Source organism: Manis javanica, chromosome 6 (genome assembly GCF_040802235.1).
Source record: "Manis javanica isolate MJ-LG chromosome 6, MJ_LKY, whole genome shotgun sequence".
Taxonomy (NCBI): Eukaryota; Metazoa; Chordata; class Mammalia; order Pholidota; family Manidae; genus Manis; species Manis javanica.
In genome coordinates this window covers 125,949,385-125,970,805 of record NC_133161.1, presented here as the reverse complement: position 1 = coordinate 125,970,805, position 21,421 = coordinate 125,949,385, and the positions used below count along the sequence as shown (strand labels likewise).

Below are 21,421 nucleotides of genomic sequence, written 5' to 3'. Positions count from 1 at the left end.
TAATTTTGAATTTCCCTTTTAAGTAATTTTAACACATTGGTTGTTTCGTTTCCACACACTTGTAAGATCTCACTTTCCTTTTGTTTTTTGCTTTCTAGTTTCAGACCATTATGGTCAGAAAGGAGAACTGGTATGATTTCAGCCCTCAAAATTTGCTGAGATTTGTTTTGTGTCCTGTCATGTGATCTGCCCTGGAGGATGTTGTGTGTGTACTTGGCGAAAGGAGTGTGCGCTCTGCTGTTGGATGTAATGTTCTGTGCATCTCTGACAGTCCATTTGCTCTGAAGTATAGTTGATTCAGCATTTCCTTGTTCATTTTCTGCCTGGGCGATCTTCCAGTTGGTGATAGGGGGATATTGAAGTCCCCTATTACTATTGTATTGTCTGTTTCTTTTCTTAAGACCTGTCAGTTTTTGCTGAATATATTTCAGTGCTCCAGTGTGTATTTTCAACTGTCACATCTTGATGTGTTGACCCCTTTATCATATGTATGACTTGGTTTTTCACATTTTGAGCTTGAAGTCTACTTTATAGGCTCCTGCTTTCTTTTGGGTTCTGCTTGCTTGGAATATCATCTTCCATCCCTTTATTTTGAGCCTGCGTGTGCCTAATTTAGCTTAAACAAGTGTCCTGTAGTCAGCGTGGATGGGTCTTCTTTTTCTAATCCATCCAGCAACTCCATGCCTTTTGATTGGTTCAGAGTGATTGATAGGTAAAGACTTGCTGTTGCTATTTTATCTTAGGTTATTTTTGTCTCCATTGTTTATTTTTCCTTCTGCTTCTGTCTACCTTTGTAAGTCATGCTTTTCTGTGATTTGTTCAGTCTCCCACTTGTTTCCTCTCTCTGCTCTAGATTTTTGCTTTGTGGTTACCATGAGGTTTAAATAGAGAAAATATTCCATTTTATGCTGATAGCAATTTATCTTCATTCACCTGTAAAAGTTCCATCCTTTTTACACTTCCCCTTTACATCTATGAGGTTACAAATGATCTTTTTATATGCCCTGAATTCACTATCAAATTGTAATAGCTATAGTTACTTTTAATGCTCATTCCTTTTACCTTTACCTCCTTAAATGAGTCCTGTGTACTTGGTCTTTTTGTTTTTAAGGAGCTCCTTTCAACATTTTTTTTAGGGCAGGTCTGTCTAGTCATGCTGAATCTCCTATTTTGTCAGTCTGGGCAAGGCCATCATTTCTCCTTTGTGTCTGAAAGGTGCCTTACCTACTGATTGGCAATTTACATATTTCATTCCATTCTCTCCTGGCCTGTACTTTCTGCTGAGCAATCTGCTGATAGCCTAATGAGGATTCCTTTGTAGGCTGATACCTTCTTACCCCTGGCTGCCTTTATTAACATTCCTTATTGACTTTTGACACCTTCATAATGTATCTTGGAGAAGGTCTTTTTGCATTGAGATAAAAAGGTATTCTGTTACCTTCACTGACTTGTATATCCAGTACTCCAGGTCTGTTACATTCTCAGCTACTGTATATAAACTCTGTTCCTTCTCTCAGTCTCCCCCCACCCTGCCTTCTGGTGTACCCAATGATCTTAGGTTGGCTTTTCTAACGGAGTGATTCTTGTAGGGTTTTGTCACTTTTTAAAAATCTTGGTTCTCTCCTCTTCTGCCCGAATCATCTTTAAATCTCTTTCATCCAGCTCACTTAGTCTCTCTTCCATCTGATCTGTTTCTAGTGCTTTCCAACATTATTCTTCATGTCATTTGAGTTGTGCTCCAGTTTTTATTATTTGGTTCATTTTTAGAATTTCAGTCTATTGGGTAAAATACTCCTTCTGTTTATTATTTTTATTCCTCAGTTCTCTGATTGCCTTTTAGAATATTCTTGTAGCTTGTTCAGTTTTTGTTGTAATAGCTATGTGGAAGTCTATATAAGAGTGATAGCAGAATTTCATGTCTAGATCTGGCTGCTGGAGAATTGTTTTCTTTTTGTGATACTGTTCTTACTGTGATATTCTGTTTGATGAAATGGGCCTGTGTTGCTTCATTTGAAGTAGCAAACGCCTTTCTCAGCTAGAATCAAAGTAAAGAAAGCCATGACCTTTCTTTTGTTTTCCACAAGGTGGTGCTATAGCACACCTCTTACTGGATCTGACGCTGCTAAGTTGGAAGCATTTTTTTTTTTTTTTTTTTTTAAAGACTGGCCACAGAGTGGGTAGGTGTGTGCTGATTAGCACTTGGGGCTTTGGGTAGGCCCACACCCCAGTAGCGGAGTCCTCAAGTAAGTGCCAGAGATCCGTGGCTGGAATTCTTGCTGAAATCCCAGGGCAGACAAGCAGGAACTGTGTGCCACCTTCCCTTCCTTTTGCCTCTCCCTGGCCATGGAGGCCTCCCAGAAATCCAGACGTTGCTGAACAGCAGCAGGGCCCTCCAAGTGAAGCCCAGACAGCTGGGTACTTTCTGCCAACTCTAGAGCCACCTCCGAGGCCCAGTCTGTCCGATTTGGGATGTATAGATAGTCCTGGCCTGTTGTTTGGTTATGGGGTGACACCAGTTAGCTTTAAGTCAAAAGGGAGAGAAAAAAGGAATACTGCACACTTTTGTAGGATGCTAACGTCCCTGCCAGTGGGTCATTGCAGATGTGCTCCACTCTAGAGCCTTCTGCAGAGGGTGAAAGGCAACTGGGAGGTAGAAGGAAAGTGACAGATTTGCATTTAGATCGCTTTGGCCTTTTTTGAAGTGGATGTGAGTGTATTAAGACTGAAAGTTTTAAGTTTTTGATCTCTTCAGTCATCTATATTCTTTTGTGTTTTCAGATCAAGACATGGTGAAGGCTTAAATGCGGAAAATGGTAGAATGGACAGGAGAGAATGGATTTGTAAAGTATTTGGATTAGAAAATTTACCTTTATTTAATTCTGATAATGGCCACTTACATATGTTCTAAGAAAACGCATAACAGTATTTAACACAGTGACAAAATAATTTTGGTACCAATTCTGCTATTAGATGTACTAATAAGTTAGTACATCTAATTCCTCATTGCAAGACCCAAGAATGGGGTGTAAGGTTCAGACTTCCGTGAATTAACAAGGGGAAACTACTTTGAAATGCTCAATTTGAAGCAGGTTGCTAAAAGACACCCCTTTCCTCAAAAATCCAAATGACAAGGCAAACAATTCAGAACAAGAACAGAGAGTTTAAAAATCAGTTGAAATTTTCTTTCAATTAAAGACCCAAGGGACACGAAGCTCCTTTGTTACAGTATATAACATATGGCTCTTTAGACACCAGGGAGTCAACTGTTTATACCAGCGCTGAATCCTTACTGTAGCAGGTGAAGTGAAGCAAGATTTTCTTTACTGGCATTGCAATTGTGAAACATTTTTACATGCAGTAAGTTCTTTGGTAGATTTATTCATTCAGTGGAATTACAGAATTTGCAAAGGAAAGTAGTAAAATATGTAAAATTGAGCATAGTACTTCCACCATAAGCTATTTATACATACTTCAGAAAGTCAATCCTAGTAAACTTCTTAAATAGTACATCGGTACTTATCAATTCACTTCTGTATTTAGGCACATACACAAAGTAAAGTAGGGTAATGTTTTTAAAATGTTTCATGATGTCTCTAGTAATTGTGCAAATGGAAAAGAATATGGAATTCTTTGAAATCTGGATGGCTACCACTTTCTATCCTCCCCGCAACAAGCACATCTATAAGGCATCATTTTGGAACAGTTACCAAATGCATCTTAGTGTATAAATAATGACAGCAATAGTTTTCAACCACGACAGTGTAATTTCCTCAAGACTTTTTGCCTTATCATATATGAAGACTGTGTTTTGAAAGGTGCTCAAAGTACATTATTACAGGAAGGAAAAACCCCTGACTGGGAAAGGACTAGCAGAAGATTTTGATCTATCATGACATAAAAGCCCAGTGTGCATAATGCCATGGAAATTTAGTACTGGAATGAAAACTGAGGCTTCTCACTGTGCAGTGAGCTCTCTTCCTTCAAGAGGTATAGTTTTGAAGTGGTTTACATTTTGATTTTACCAGGCACCAAAATTTCTAACAGTATTTTCCTTTTAAAATCAGAAACCTTTTCCCACTGTGGATCGAGGATTGAAGTATCTTAATATTCTTTGGGTGACTTGTAAGATGACATGGGGGGTTATTTCACTTAAGCCACCTGCACTGCTGCAGTTTTAAACCCATCGTAGAGAGATTTAAAATAAATAAAGCATTGAATTTCTTTCATAGATTGGTTCAGTTCTAAATTCAGAAGACCGTCTCCTCCTCAAGCTGCCGTTGTAACTGAGTTCATGGCAAGGAAGGCCCCGACCTAATAGCCCTTTCATACAACAGTTTGGACAGGAGCGACACACTGTGCGGGAGAACTGGCTCTCTCCGAGGATGAGGTTGAGCGGTTGGAAATCTCTCTCTGTAGTTCCTCTACTTTTTTCTGAAGCTCTGCTCTCTTAGCAAGAAGTTCTTTGTATCTGTTGTGAATGGGCTCCTGCAAGTGCAAAACACGGTAAAATCATTCATCGAGGCAGCCCTAAGCAAAGTCAGATCACTGGGGCATGTGATTGTTCCCCTGAATGTCACAATGGGCATTCTCAGCAAGGGACACTGAGCCCACCTTTGCAGCAGGCACATCATTCAAAGTTAACTGCAGGGACACTGTTGGCACTACTGTTCTTCCACTGGCTTTCCCAGTATCCCAAGCATTTCTACATGATTACCCTGAAATTGGTACTTATCCAACTGAAACAAGAAACAAAACAAACTAAAAGCCATTACTGGAAGACTTCCTATCATTTAGTTGCATATTTTTAGCCCTTTAAACAGTTCTAAATAGTAAATATTCCATATTTGAAAATGGACCAGAATTTTATTTAGCTTTAAAGCCTCTTTTCTCTAACTTATATTAAAACAATACTTGTAGGTTATCCAACACCCTCATTTTACAGAGGAGGAAGAGACACCAGTGATTTGCCCAAGGCCAGCAGCAAAGTATAATGATTACCTACCTGTAGTGCTTTTTCTACTATTAATGGGAAAAAGGGAAAGTTCTAAGGACGTACAGATAATTTTTCCAATTCATACAACTGCACAGATGAGAACCCCCACTGTATACTGTAGGGCACATACCTGTGGTTTCATCCGTGGATTCCACCTCACATAATATCCCACCCAGAGTTCTAGGTGGCGCATGCTGGCTACTGGATAAAGCACATGATTGGAGTAGCTCCCGTAGAGAGGATTTGTGAAGTCTTCCAGCTGGCTGTTTATGTAAGACCACAGAGACACAGTCCTTCTAGGAAGACTCTATGAGAAGGAAAAATAGGTAAAGATTATCCATCACAAAGTATTTACACTTCAGATGAAAACTGTATAGAGGTATTGTGGTCATTAAAATCTCTCTTAGCACTGTATACATCAGTCATCTCCCCACATAAAACAGTTCCTCAAAAAATTAAATGCACCAATGATTCAACTCTTTGGTATATACACAAGAGAACTGAAACAAGACACAAAAAAAGACCTGCGCAAAAAAACACTTGTACAAAGACGTTCACAGCAGCATTAATCATAACAGCGAAAACAGAAACAACCCAAAAGTCAGTAAATGGGTAAACATGGCATATCTACACAACAGAATATTACCCAGCCATAGAAGGGAATGAAGTATTGACGCATACTATAACTTGAACCTTGTAAACATTAAGCTCAATTAAAGAAGCCAGACACAAAGGCCACATCTTGAACGACTCCATTTGAATGAAAATCCACAGACAAGATGTGTGTGTGCCAACAGCGGGCAGGAGAGGACAGGGACACACAATGACAGGGATTCTCTGCAGTGTTCTGAAATGAGTAGTTGTACAATTCTGTAGATACACTAAATACTAAATTATTCATTTTTTAAGTGAATTTAATGGAATGCAAATTATATTTCAATAAAAAGTATCTTTTTTTAAAATCAAAATACAGTGAATCTTATTCAAGGCTCTCAGAAGATGGTAGAAGTATCTTTGGAAGTTAGCTATCAAGTGCCTGCTACATACTTAAGATATAGCAGTGAATGTAAAAAATTTAGTATCAATTACTACATGGCAGTTATGGCAATATTTTGTATGGCTTATTTAATCCTCACAATAATAAGTATGATTATCCCTGTTTTACAGAAGCAGAAATTACCTTGCCCAGGGTCCCACAATAAGGGACAGAGCCAAGATCTGAACCAGGCTACCATGGCCCCGGAGCAAACACTCTTTGCCACTATGCTTTTATAGAAAGCACCAATAAACTAGTTTACAACCATATTTTTCAGAATGAAAACATGCCAGAGACACCAATCAAGATTTAGAATTCCATACATAGATATTTTAAGGAAGACAGAAGTTAAACTTGAAATGGAATCCTTATACAGTTTCTTTTAATACCAATCTCTTAAGAGCAGTCTCTCTGAGGAAATGAGGTAACTTTCTAATGTCCTTTCAATGTTGGAATGTTTTGTAATATTTTGTAATTTAAAAAAAACTAAAATGGCTCCTGTGTACACAATATATTTTGGGATTTGAGCTCTCCATTCATTCAAATATTTTTGCCACTTACTCAAATATTTTTGCCACTTACATTTTTCTGTACCTGCTTTGAAGGATTTCCATCCTGTGAGGAGTAACAGGTACTCCTAAGACTCTACATATTTCAGTTCTCTTGAGCAGATGCTACTTCCCACCCATAAACTCTCCTGACAGCTAGCTGGCACTTTTTGTCTTCTGACACAGGTTCTTTAAAGTAGATCGGGTTCAGATATATGGGAGGAAGTAATCATATTATAGCATATAAAATAAAATACGGGCAACTAAGTTATCCAAAAGAAAAAGTGCTCAGTCGGAACCCACCACAGACACAATACATTAGGCGCGGCAGGGGAGGGCTGTGGCTCATACCATACCTCTTTTCCTCTCTGCTGTTCGCTGTTACAGAGGAATGTTCCAAATAAGCAGCTGTACAGGTGGTCCAAAATGGTAATGAGAAAATATTCATTGAACTCAAATGCTGTAGGAAACTGCAAATGAACACAGACACAAAATTTTTCTAAATTAAGCTAAACCGCAATCAGAAACTGCATGTTTCTATGCCATTATGGCATATCTACTTTGTTTTCTCTTCAAAAATCATTTTGCTACTTTTCTCCCAAAATCTGTCCTTGTGTAGCAAAAGTCTGGATGATCTGACCTTGATGTCTCTGTATCCCATTTATTTGTTACCTAAACTCGCAGACATGAATTCTGATTTGGGCAATTCTGGCAACTTTTGTCTTTGCCTAAAATAACCATAAACAACATAGTAAGATTTTTCTTTAAATTTTCAACAACAAAGCTTTGTTTCTAGGAATTAACAAAAAATACCATCTTCTGAAAATTGTCACCAATGCACAAAGGTAAACATACAAACCAAATGTGCTGCTCATTTAAAAGCCAATCTTATCTTCCAGAGATGGCCAGTCATACTAGAGCATTGGTAACCCAGTATTTCGCCAGCCTCTTTCCAACAAAAAGAAAATTCACTTTGTTTTTGACTTAAGACAGGGCTTGATGTCTCTCTATTCCACAAACACCATAGTTTTGAGGGAACTTGCAAGGTTGAATTACAGATACCAGGAAGGTAAAGGACTTAATATAATCCATCCTTATCCATCTATTTCAAAATTACTCAAAAGATTTTAGGAAGACTGCCCAGTATAGAACTTTGAAAAGGAATTCTGTGAATATTTGGATTGAAGATTTGGGAAATAAATATTCCAAGCTTTTCTTAGAAAAATCCCTACCCAATAGTAGAGGATAAAAGCATTAACAGCACACAAAAAGGACAGGAATGAAAACAACTCCACCATGAAGTTTCCTCAGTTCATGAGGGTCATGTGGCAAATTTCCTCAAACAATAAAGGGTAACTAACATGCTTTGAGTAATCATTTTTGTGGCTGTGAAGCTGAATGAAGCGGGTAATCACATGACAACAAAAAGCCAATTAAATGTAAAAGTTTGCCAAATCCCATTCATTGGTTCACAAAATAAATACGCTCCCTGGTATTGTCACACTTCCAAACAGCCTTATTAGCCAACTATGAATGGCTCCAGACTCAGCAAACAGCACTCCGAAGGAGCTACGCCTGTGGTGATTATCTTGGTTATGAGAAGACAAGCTTAATCAGTGGGCATCTCCTCAGCAAAATTAAAATAGAGCACTAACCTACTGCTATTGCTTTTAAAATCCTGAGCAGAGGATGAATATTTTGCTCTCATTACATATCTAAAATCTGAAGGGGCATTCATCAACTGCTTCCCGATCCTAGAAGTGGGGGGATGGGAATGGGATGAGGATTAGGGTAGGAGGAGGTAGGATCTGGCCAATATGCTATCAGAGTCTGCACAAACATTCAATTATTTATGAAACTGATCATTGCCAGTAAACGTGTTAAAATTGGTTCAGGAAGAAAGCAAAAACAGTTGTCTAAAGGCATCACTATTATAAAGTCTAGCAAAGAAAATGATTTTTCTACTATTTAGTAACAAGTTCAAAAGAGTTAAACTGCCTTTACATGTGTAGCATATAAAAAGTTAACAGTTATTAAGGAAGAAACATACCTGTCATGTATTCTTCTATGCAAACAATCGGTAAATGATTTATTTTTTTTCCCTAACCAGAACTGAGACATACACAGACTGCCCTTAGCACTAGACCTAACCATCAGTGACACCGTGGTCTCAGCCTTCCTGGTCCTTTGACATGGCATATCTGGTTTTTGCCAACAGTCAAATGTTATTTAGAAACTGAATATGGTAGTGGTCAAAAGTGGGTCCTATTGTTTTGGTCAAATACCCTCCAAAAAAGGAATAGTAGGAATTTGTGTAACTGACTGACTTACTACCTCAAGGGCAATTCCAAAGGAAAAATTCAAACCTCCAAGAAAAGTAAACATTAAACTAAGTATGTAGCATCTCCCTTTCCCCCTAAGACACTAAGGGCCTAATTTATAGAATAAAACCGAATGACATACATATTTATCATATATAAACCATACCAGCCTCCTCATACTGGAGTCAAGGCTACTACATCCCTTCATCTAACCCATAGTTTTCAAAATAATCCACCCAAATTGAAATGCTTATGGGGGAAAAAAACACTACTGAATATAAAACTGATTTATTTCACCTGAGGATCACCCATTTTCTTATAATGAAATACAGTATTTTCTTAAAACTAAAATATCCTAAAGCCAAGCAAGAGGCAGCGGCTGCCCTACTATACATTCATGCAGCAGTCTAACAGAAACCACACTCCCAATTTGAGGCTTAATAAACCCTTGGATAAGTAACATACCAAGGAGCTGCATCCAACTTTGGGGTTTTGAGAGGAGTTAAGTATTTTTAAGACATCAACCCTTTGCCTAATTAGTGAAATGTTCTAATAAATCAGATGTTTTTCATCTCTGGTATCTTTCCAAAATAATCCATTTACCCTAATAGGTTGCTTAATACCACCTCCACATAAATACCCTTTAATTTCAAATCAGTTGGTTAGAAAGTTAATAAAAGGTCTTAGAAACACTCTCCATATGTAAGAACAAAATTGAAAATCTATTCTTGCCATAATTTCCATCTAAAAACATTTTTCCATTAAAGTTATTTAAACATAAATTTTATTTTGCATTACCTAGCCTATTTCTTCATTTCTTTACCTCCCTTAGGAATATATATGAGCCTCGGGGTGAATACATTGCCATTATTTAGTACTACCTGTCCAAAACAAAAGAGGAAGCCTCAAAGGTTACTACCAATCAAAAGCTAATGGAATCACACTGTCAAGTGTTTAATACTACCTCCACATAAATATCCTTTACCTAAATGCATAATGTGATAATAAGCAACAGTTCTGTTACCCAGAAACTTAACAAATTCTTGTAATAAGAATTAAGATAATCAGTTACCATGCCTGACTGGATGGCTTAGCAAAGTGGATACCCCAGGTTACCTGTCGTGTCATTTGCCAGACACAGTCAATGAACTGAAGAAAAACGGGCGATCTGTCTGCATCTGCATGGTTCTTATCTCCATGGCCCACTCTCTGAAGCAAAGAGTGAATGAATATTAGATGAGCCTTTAAGATTTTTCATTTTTTAATGGAAATAATTTTATTTTCCAATAAAAATGTTTGCTCAATCTGTTTTAAAAATTGAGAAAATCTTTTTACAAGACTACTGCAAAGAAACCATATCACCACAATCCTACCAAGCAGAAATCTCAACATTTTGATGTACAAACTGCCAGATGATTTTTCTGACACGAGATGCTTGTAACAGAAATCACAACTTTGTTTTATAAAAGAAACCTGGAATCCTAAAAGAAAGCAATGGAAGACAAGTGCAATCAGACCTCAGAGCCCAGATTTTTGTCCTGGAGATTAAATTTTCCCCTGAATATTAAGTTATTTGTACAACAGTCTTAAGAAGCACACTTGGCCAGTGCATGAAGGGGACTTGTATCTTAACTCCAGTCTGTCTTTATCAAGAATCACATTAGCACAAACCTTTTAAAAATGCTTGACAGCTGCCTTCCAAGTGTGCACTCATCCACTTACCTCATTTTTTTCCTCCCCCGAGGATCTTTGGCCCAGATGATCCCTACAGACCCCTACTCCCTACCCGTAGCAATGATCCTACAAGGATGATCCATAGACTTCTGGGGGTTGGGGGGAGTAAGGTCAAAACTATTTTCATAGTAAGTAATACCTTTTTCCAATGTATTGGACATTTCACTAATGGTGCAAAAGTAATGAAGAGTAAAACTTTCAGTACCTTAGGAGGAACCAAGCAAAGCATGGGAATTAAACTGCAAACCTCAGCCTTCGAGTGAAAATTACATTTTTGAAAACTTTTTTGGAAAACTGGAGAACAGTAATGTTGGAAGCCTTGGTTCTCATGTATTCTGAGTCCAAAGTTAGTATTTAGCAAAGAACCACTTGAAGGTTTATTATTTAATTAAAAGCTGCATGAATTTAAAGTACGATGTAACAAAAAGGCAAACTTGACAACACAGTATCCTTTAAAAGGGACATCAAAACCTCTGTTTTAGAAATTGTGATCTGTTCTAGGTGCCACACTTGTAAAAAGCCATGCCAACAACCTGAGGACAGCTGGCTTGGTGAGAGGATTAGGGTGAGAAAAGACTGAAGAAAATGGATTCATAAACTGAAGATTATGAATGACATGGGGAGACGGCAACTTTGGAATGTTTGAAGGGCTCTTACATGGATAAGTAGTCATATTTGCTCTTCTTACCTCCAGAGGGGAAGTTCAGAAAATGGGGAGCAAATTTTGGTTTCCTACAGTAAAAGTTCTAGTAGATAGACTTTCTGAAGTGAGACTGTATAGCCTGAGGAAGGGATCTGCTGCTTATCTCTGGAGGTGTTAATGAAAAAAACTACAAAGAATCATTCTTTGGGGACACCACAGATAATCTGCAACAATGAATGCCCAGACTGAGGTCCTTTCAACTCTCAAGATTTGATACCAACATCAAAATAAATTCTGAGATATAAGAGGGCACAGAAATTTGTCATTTCCATAAAACTTCAACACTTTCCATACATGTGGTCATTACAGTGTTAGCACCTTAAGAAAGATAATATGAAACTTTTATTCCCAACTCTTGATTTAAATTTGTATTTTTTCTGTTACTGATTTTAGTCCCAGCCTGATTTTTTTTAAAACCCTGATCATGTGTGAGCAATGCTACTTTGTCTACAGGAAAAGCTAGAAGTGTATAATTCCATAACCATTCATGCTAATCTGAACTGTCATTTGCAAGTGGAGACCCTTGGGCAAATCACAGAATGCTACCTGAGGTCTCCTGGCAGCGATCACAGGGGAGACTGTGTCAGACACCCGACAGGACCCGCCCTGGCTCCACCCAGACTGTAGAGAGCCCTGCAGGATATCCTAATGCAAAAGTTCTGAGTTTACCCCATTAGAATGAATGCCTAATTTTAGATGAGTATCTGATGAATAGAAGGCATCATTTTCACATGCCTATGTGAGTCATATGTGAGACATCAAGTCAAGGTTCTTTACTCACAAGCTGAAATCGATGTCCAAAGCTTAGCCATTCTTTTTCCACAAGGACTTCAAATCCCCGGATAGTCCGATAGTATCCATCCAACATAAGCATGGCAAGGGAACTGAGTTGAGCTGTGCGATCCCACCCATCGCTACAGTGAACGACCACAGATGTCTTCCCTGACTCGACTCTGTCAGCAATTCTCAAAGCCCCTGCAAGAATAAGCTGCAAAGCATATTTTTTAAATGAACAATTTTTTTAAGTTGAATGTTTCCTTCTTCAAAATTTACTAAGAGTTTTCTTAGGGATGAATGTCTCAATAACATGCAGAGAAAAAACATCAGTCCCTTCCTGAAAAGAATTTTTATAAATGGTAGTACATGTAAATTTTGTCTTTAAAACAGGAAAAAAATCTCATAAATGCAAGCCCCTCTTAATCTGTATAATGAAATAGCCAAATGAAAGGTACCTTTGGATTCTAAACACATCAACAGTATGACGAAGAGAAAAACATTAAATTCTAAATCTGTGTTTAAGAATCTTCAAATATTCTAATATCATCCATTTAAGTAAAAATTACATGCCAGCTAAAGTCTGTTATTTAAAACAATACTTACTTAACCAAATAGAATATGAAAGCAATTGGATCTCTTTAAAAATATTCTATAGCCTCTATAGCATTTATTTTACTTTATGTCACATAGCCACAGCAAGTATAGTATAAAGCTTTAGAGTAAGCTACTTTTCTGTACCAGTGTGAATGGAAAATTCTCATCAGATCAATATACCATTATCAATTTAGCTGGTAGCTAAAATAATTTGTTATTTTTAAAATATGCACTCTCTTTGCAATATACATCTTCTGAAACTGATCTTGAGTTAAGACAACAGAGTTAGATGTAACCAAAAAAGAAACACAGAAACACAATGTTCTTTGAACTGGACAACAACTCCATTCCTCTGCAGGGCAGAAGTATACTTAACAGTATGATTCCAAAACCAGATCAGAATGAAAGAAAACACATTTTCTAGGCTTGGAGAATCTTATGAATATCTCCTTCTGATAATAACTAGGCATAATCAGTCTTGACTATGCATCAAAATCATCTGTGAGCATTTTCTTTTTAAAAAGTGCCTGTGTCCCAATTCTCCAAAAATCCTCACTATTTTAAATGACTTCCATGGATACAAACAAACAAATACATATACAGAGTTAGGATTAGAACAGCTGGCAAGCTAAGGCTGACCAGGGAGAGTTACCCAAAGAGCTCATGTTCATTCGCTCACTCATTACCAATGGACGTCTGTGGAGTCCCTTCCTGGGTGACAGGCACCGCTCCAGGTGGACATGGAACGGAGCAGAACGAAGCACTGGCACTGGCTTACTGAAGCTTACATTGCACTCAGGTGAGGCAGCCAGATGCAAATAAACAAGGAAGTACAGGGCACACCAGTGGGCAGTCAGGGAGAAGGCCCACACGAGGTCCGGGGAGCACCGGCCACACCCGCCCTTTGTGTGGCGTGGCTGGGAAAGGCCTCTCGGAGGGCTGTGAGCAGGTAAGCTTCGCGGGTGTGAGGGCTGGGGGAGAAGGTGGCCCCGGCACAACTGCAGCTCTTGTACCCCTGAGGAAACTTGCTTCTGTCACAGACAGCTTCTCGGAGAGAACGTGCCTGCAGGAGAAACGCCCTGGAGTTCACAGGTGCTGGATGGAGCACTGAGCATGTTCCTGGAGTGTCTAGTCTACGCTTCCAGAAGAAAACCAGTAACTGAAGTAGTCCATGATTCTCATTAGGCCCGTTTGGCTTTCTCTTCAATTTTATACGGATTTTGGAAATGTCAATGTGAGTGTAAGTCTGCTCCTTACCCTTTATTTCCTGATATTAATACATGAGTAGTTATAGAAGTCTGTACTTTGGGAAGTTATGTTACTGAAGTTCAGACCACATCTGAAAATATATTTAATTATACTAACTGAAAGAACACTTGGTGTTTCAATCATTATATCAACATGTAGGCAAATTAGTGTTTACATGGTAGGCAGTCTCCAGATCACTCAGCATGCCAACAGCATCTGTTCTTCAACTGCTTCACCTCATTTCCCTGACCAGAATGGCTCTTATTTCACAAGTCGACAGCAAGCATTCATTGGGTGCTACTGTTCACACAAATAGAGCTGCCCTAGCTCCTGAGGGGACCAAAAAGAAGTATGATTTATCCAGCCCTGTCTCCATGGATTAGCATTATATGCTGGGTGACAAATAAAAATGACTAAACTAAGTGCAAGGTAGTGCCTGATTAAATGGAAAAAGTCAAGAGAGGTGGAAATGGATACAATCTAGAAAGACTTCCTGGGAGAAATGAAAGATGATCTGGGACCTGAAGGATGGGTAGAATTCAGATATGATGAGAAAGAAAGGGAAAGAAAAAGTACAACAGACCAAATGCACAATGTAGGAAACAAATTCATTCAAGCACCAAAACAGAAGAGCTCTAACTATCAAAGCAGTTATCAATTTTTCACTGTTTAAGAAAGGTACCTTCATCTTGACTTCACTTTTAAGAAAAGAGGCAATATAGACAAAGGGGCAGAAAAAGTCTTTGATATTTTCTAATATTACAAATTAATAGTAACATATACCCACCTTAATATGTTCTAGCCAGTGAGTAGATTCCAAGTTAGACAGCCAGTGAGTCTCCTCAATGTTGGGGTACACAATCTCCTTAAGTTTCCGTAATGATTCCCTCATAACATGAATATTGTGGATATCTAGAAAAACTAGCTCTGCATTTTGATAGGCATCTTCACTTTCATAACCTCCACCCTTTGCCTGGAAAGAAGCACACATCACAGGAAACACTAAAGGAATGCATCCACTGTATGTTGACATCCATGAAAATGTGCTGTAAAGTATCCAATAGCATGAAAAAGGACATACTACTAGTGAACAGGATAATTCCATGGGAAAATGTGGATGACTCAGGGCAACTCAACACAACCAATCTCTACCACATGTTCTTATGAAAACAGGAATATACACTCTCGCCCTGATTTCCTTATGTGGCTGTTATAAAAATTAAGTGTGATATATACATGAAGGTACTTAAATATGTAAAGCACTAAATTTCCGTACCCCTGTTTCATGATCTACCCAAACATAATTTCTTACAGAAAACTGAAATCACCAGACTATAAGCCCCACGTGCAGGAACTACATCAGCCTGGCTTACCACTGACCCGGGCCTCACCTCGCATCCTCTTTCCTTCATTTTAATCTTAATATTTGCAAAATGCTTGCTTCTATTTTAACCATATAATTATTTTTAAATTTAAAAAAAAGCATAAAAACACAGAATACTATAGTATATTACTATTAATATCCACAAAGACTTAAATCTATATCTATAAAACAGAACAAGAACTATATGGTATTTAAAATAAGCTATAATTACAAAGGAAAACTTAATTTTTCTGGATGAAATCTCTATTTTCTGAGTAAAATATTTATCTCCTACCTATCTCCTACATAAAATCAGCTCCGTTAGAGCACTAATGAAAAAAAATAAGAAAACACTGGAAAAGCCACTGTAGTTCACCATAAAATTAAACGATCAAAGGACTCACACCTTTGAAAACAACAAAACTCACCAATTTGTAACCAACAACAAATTACCAAAAGAATAAAAGTTGAAGCTTCCTTTGTGACACTAGTAGTCTGGGAAAAAGTTTGAATTCAAGACTGGCACAGGTACCAAATTAACAGCATTTTAGTGATTACTGCTAACAAATTCCTTCTGGAGGGTAGTGATGGGATAGGTCAGAGATAGAGGATTTTTCAATTCAGATTTGTTCCAACAAATTCTAGAAAGATGGCAGTGGTGGTAACTGCCCAGAGCCCATCACAGAAACACACACAGTGAAGATGCTCTGGAATCCAACAGTTGTACAACTTTGTGAATATACTAAATGATGTACAACTTGGTGAATATGCTAAAAACACGTGTATACTTTAAAAGAGTACATTTTATGGAGTGCGGATTTTATTTCAATAAAATTGACATTTTTTTTTAAGAGTGACTAGACTGTAAAACCAAACACAAAATTCATTTAAATCAGAAACAGGGGACAAAGCATTCCATCAAACCCCCAAATCCTTAACAGCCACAAGATCTGGATGCGGTCAGTGACTGTGTGGGCAGAAACAAGGAGGTGATGGACGGGAGAGGAGTGGAGAACAGGAGAGCCATGGAGTGCCATGAGTCTCTGGCATTTGTGCTGCTTCCTTGTTTTGGCTTTTTTCTTCAGGAGCTACAGGAAAGCCCAACAGACGGATCTCAGATAGGCAGCTGGGGCAGGAAGGGCTCTGCCCATCCCAGCTGAGGTCTCAGGAGTCTGAACTAGATGTAAGAGGCCAAGCCAAGCTCACTCTCAGACTCCACAACTGAACAACCAGAAAGCCCTCCTGCTAAGCACACAATAAAAACTGAGCAGCTCAGAGGCATGGGAGACAAAGAAAGAAAACACAGATAAAAAGACAAAGGAAGAGAAATTTCAGACAAAAGAATGAGGGGTGGGGGGTGTGTGGGTGTGGGTACAGGGTGGGGGAGAGGACAATCAGGAAATCTCAGAAAGCCGTCGTATCTTCTGATGCTACTTGAAAACATTAAAACAGGCAGCCCAGCGATACTAGCTCTTGTATAACTTCTGGGTATGGCTAACTTTTGAGCCATGCCTTCTAACTGAACCATGGAACCTTCTCATGGAAAAAGTACAGGAAAACTAATTTCACCTAAAAATGAGTAATAAAAGAGATCAAGGTCAAATCCCAATACAAGCTATACTAAAAGCAATGAGCAGAATTCATGACATCCTTACAAACAATGCTTGAAATCTTTTGGACCAAACTAAAGAGATTGAAAAATATGAGAAATGAAACAGAATTAGAAAAACTTAGAAATGAAGTGACAGAACTTGGAAAAAAAATCAGAAATTAAGACTAAATCAGAAGAAACACAAGAGCAGATAAATACACAAAATACTAATTAAAAGAAATAGTGAAAAGGAAGATATTTAAAACCAAAATGAAACCAGAAAGACATAAAAAGATACAAGGGAAAGTGACAAATGATGAAGACAGGCAAAGAGGAAGAACATTAAGAATCCTAAGGAAGAAAGCCAAAACAAGCAATCAGAAGAAATACTAAGAACTATGCCTAAAGAAAATGTTCATGAAATTAAAAACGAAATTGGAAATTACAAATCAAAATACCACACGCACACATACCTGAAAACAAAGACCCAGAACACACACACGACATGAAGACACATTCTGGTAAAGTAACTAGACTTAAAATGATGAAAGATAATTCTTTGGACATCCAAGTAAAAACAATGACTCAGAAGGAACAGCAATTTAGTTTATCATCAGCCTGTGAAACTTTATACAAAAAAAAGAAAATAAGCAACATATTTAAGACTGCCAAGAAAATCAAATGTAAGCCAAGTGTTTTATGTCCAAACTGACTTTCAAATATGAAGGACATGTGCTGCTATCAGTATGCAAATACTTAGAATATAGTTACCATAAGCCCTTGCTGAAATATTTACAAGAGAACAACTTCAGACCAAGAAAAAAAAAAAGACTATAGAAAGACACCCATATAAACATCAGTGTGAGGACAAAATATATAGGTACCTGTAAAAGTCAGAGGTAAAAAAAAAAAAAGGGGGGGGGGAGAATACTTAAAAGCTATGTGCACTGGCAATGTAAACAAAACACACAGTACATATTAAAAATGAAAAATGGGTAGGACAGATACAAAAAGTTAACTTTTCAGTAACTGTACTGGTGATGGTAGTATTAACACTGTCATGCTGAGGCTGTAGTAGGATAAAACAAATGAGTGATCATGGGACATACAGGCCTTTTAGGAAGGAAAATAGATATGAGTGGGATGGGAAGAGAATAAGGCCAGAAAAAGCACACTAAAAAGACCCAGAGTTAATCAGTTAAAGCTCAAAAAATGTTTGGCCAGGAACGTTTGAATATTCCCCAGATAAAGGAGGGTACCTCAGCATAGCCCATGTCTTTATTGTGTTAATCATGCAGGCCCAGCTTATTTTTTAACTACCTATATGCTGTTTTTTTTTTCTCCTTCAGCCCTAATCAAGTAGTTTGCAACCTAGGCAACTAATTTAGCATGCAGGCCCAGCTGTAAACAACACAGTAAAAGGCAGGAAGGATTCCATCTTCCAAATAAGATTGCATTTTAATACCCAGGAAGTTAAAAATGTAAGATTTTTACATCTGCAAACAGACAATAACTCAGCCCACTTTGGGAGCTGGGGAGGCAGCCTGTTTGATATGCTCCCAGACCAAGACATTAGTAATCCCAGGGAGAAATCAGAGCAGGAAGATCCTTGTATTAAGTTAATTCTAAGTATTCAAAGACCACTTAACAGGTCTGCACCCCCAGCCACTAGTCACATTCCTGAAGAATCCTTAAAAGGGGGAACCCCCAACCTTTCGGGGTGCTCCTCTCTCTGAGGTCGCCCGCACTTTCTAAGTGTGTGTGACCTTTTAATCTTAAACTTTCTCTCTCCAAACTGTCAGGGCACCTCTCCTTGCTGAGGTGGTCTGTACTTTTCTCTCTTTAAGTAACTTTAAATAAAACTTTACTCTGCCTCACTACTGTGTCTCTGCCCTTCAATTCTTTCTTGCGGCAGGGACAAGAACCGAGGAAAATACACAATGCTCCCTCCCCCCACCCTACGGACAGCCTGTCCTTCCTTGGTTCCTTGTGTGGAAGCAAGGAGAAACACATGTAACTTAGAAGAAGTTGTATGAAAACTCTTTAGCACTGAATTTTAATTGAAAACACCTATGTGAACTGATGAGTTTCTGATGAAGTATAACCAAGGTTTAGTATGTGTCTTAGTTACAGAATTTGGGGTGTTTTAAAATATTTTATTCTCTTTGTTTATTTGCATTAGCTAATTCTTCTATAATATATACACACTGCTTATTGGGAGTTAAAAAGAGGTACTTTTTTCAAACTGAGTTGTATCTCTTCTCTCTTCTTCTCCTATGGTAGATTTTGTCAGCTGGACCAGAATTTCTATTTCCACAATGCATATATATATATTCTTACCAGAAATCCAGCTGACTGCAAGTCTTAAAACTGAATAGCCTGTACACATGGAAGGCAGGCAGAAGAGGGCACTACTGGTCACTGAGAATACACTTCAAGATTCCTGCAACTGTGCTATACAGACTTTACTCAGTAATGAGCTGAGATAGTCAAGTTTGGAGAAAGGAAAATGAAACTAATAATTGCTGAACACGTATTTATTATGTAAATTAGCACAGGGTTACTTACTATATTGTATTAGATGATTTTTGCCCCTAAAACAACCCTGTTTGCTATTAATATTCTCATTTTACAAGAGGCCGAATTAAAGTCTACAAAGATTAAAATACCCTGCCATGCCATGCCACTCCAATCAGCCCCCCAAAGCCACCTAGGTGAGCACGCAGCTGCCCACCCCAGCCGCCATGGCCCTGACAAAGCAGGCTGATGCACACACCCCACAGAGAGGATACCCTGCAGTCTGAAGCAACTGCAGACAGTACTTAGCAGGCAGCCACTCTCAGGGTCCTGCACAGAGAGCCAAATAAACATATCCCCAGTCTCCCTGTAAAAAAGGACCCACTTACTTGGCCTGGCTTCACTCTGAGAGGCCAGCAGGGTCTACAACTGCAGTCCCACCGGACCGTATATATATACATACATATATGCATACATTTGCATTATTTTTAAACTACTGCCTGGGGGTCTAGCTTCTAATCAGCCTGAAACTAGGTGCTGAGATGAGACCCCTCTGTCTGTAATACTCACAGGTCTTGGTACACCCTCAACCACAGGGACCTACCAAAAAAAAAAAAAAAAACATGCTGCTTACATAATCACAGAGGTTTAAGAGAGAACCGAGCTGGATGGCAAGGCTGAATGATAAAAGCCCACCTCCTAAACAAGGGCATTCCTGAAAGACAGAGAAGTGGTCATTTTGTCTAATACACAGAAACAAACAGATTCAAGAAAAATGAGAAGACAGAGAAATATGTAATGAAAGAACAAGATAAAACTCAAGGAAAAAATGTTAATGAAATGGAGGTAAGTAATTTATTTGATAAAGAGTTCAAAGTAATGGTCACAGATGCTCACTGAACTCAGAAGAATGGCTGCACACAGAACTTCAACAAAGAGAAATTATAAGTTCCAAACAAGTCATAGAACTTGACATCACTCAACAAACATGAAGAATACAATAAACAAACAAAAATACATTAGAGAGATTCAACAGCAGACTAGATGAAGCAGAAGCTACAATGAGGAAGGCTGAAGACAGGGCAGTGGAACACATCAAAAGAGAAGCAAAAAGAAAGATGTAAAAAAGTGAAGATTAAGGGACCTATGGAACAACATTAAGCAGAATAACATTCCTTTTATAGGGATCCCAGAAGGAGAAGAGAAAAGGCAGGCAGAAAACTTGAATAAACAGTACCTGAAAACACTCCAAATCAAGTAAGCCTACAGAGTTCCAAACAATACAAACCCAAACAGACCCTCACCGAGACACATTATAATTAAAATATCAAAAATTAAGGATAAATAAAGAATTTTAAAAGCAGCAAGAGAAAAACAACTTGTTACATCTGTATGAGAAAAGATTGTAAGTAAATTTCTCAGCACAATGTTGCAGGCCAGAAGGGAGTGGCATGACATATTCAAAGTGCTAAACGGAAAAAAATTTCCAACCAAGAATACCCAACAAGATTATCATTCAGAAGTGAAGGAGAGGGAAGCTAAAGGAGTTCATCACCACTAACCTGGCCTTAGGAGAAATGTCAAAGCTAAAATTAAAGGAACTCACTAGTTACAAGAAAACAGGAAAGTAAAGAACTCACTGGTAAAGGTTAATATGAAATAAAGGTAGTGTATTAATGATTTATAAAGGTGGTATGAAGGTTAAAAGACAAAGCAGTAAAAATAACCATAACTGAAAAAACTAAAGGATACATACAAAAAAAATGTGAAATGTAGTATCAGAAAAAACGTGGGGGGAGATGTATAAAAATTCAGTTTCATGATGCACTCAACCTAAACTGCTATTATTTTATATATATATAGGCTGTTATATACAAGCTTCATGGCAAACACAAAGCAAAAACTTACGGTAGACACACAAAAGCATCAATGTATAGGAAGTCAAAACATGAAGGGAGGAACAAAGGACCTACAAAAGAGGCAAAAACATGGTAAC

At 38.1% G+C, this 21,421-nt stretch overlaps 1 protein-coding gene across 3 annotated transcripts in view; it reads right to left on the bottom strand.

Annotated features, from left to right (window-relative positions):
* Positions 1-2,848: 2,848 nt before the first annotated feature.
* Positions 2,849-21,421, bottom strand: part of MTMR2 (myotubularin related protein 2) — a 134,547-nt gene continuing 115,974 nt past the window's right edge. For 2 of the 3 annotated variants that reach the window (XM_037020623.2, XM_037020622.2), the window contains 6 exons: positions 14,742-14,927; positions 12,117-12,323; positions 10,015-10,107; positions 6,934-7,047; positions 5,124-5,300; positions 2,849-4,485 (listed from right to left, as the gene is read on the bottom strand). In XM_037020623.2, coding sequence (XP_036876518.1) covers positions 4,324-4,485; positions 5,124-5,300; positions 6,934-7,047; positions 10,015-10,107; positions 12,117-12,323; positions 14,742-14,927 — 939 coding nt within the window. In that variant the 3' untranslated portion in view covers positions 2,849-4,323. Of the gene's footprint in view, positions 4,486-5,123; positions 5,301-6,611; positions 6,767-6,933; positions 7,048-10,014; positions 10,108-12,116; positions 12,324-14,741; positions 14,928-21,421 lie in introns of those variants that run through there. The other variant, XR_005061890.2, reaches the window with a different exon arrangement.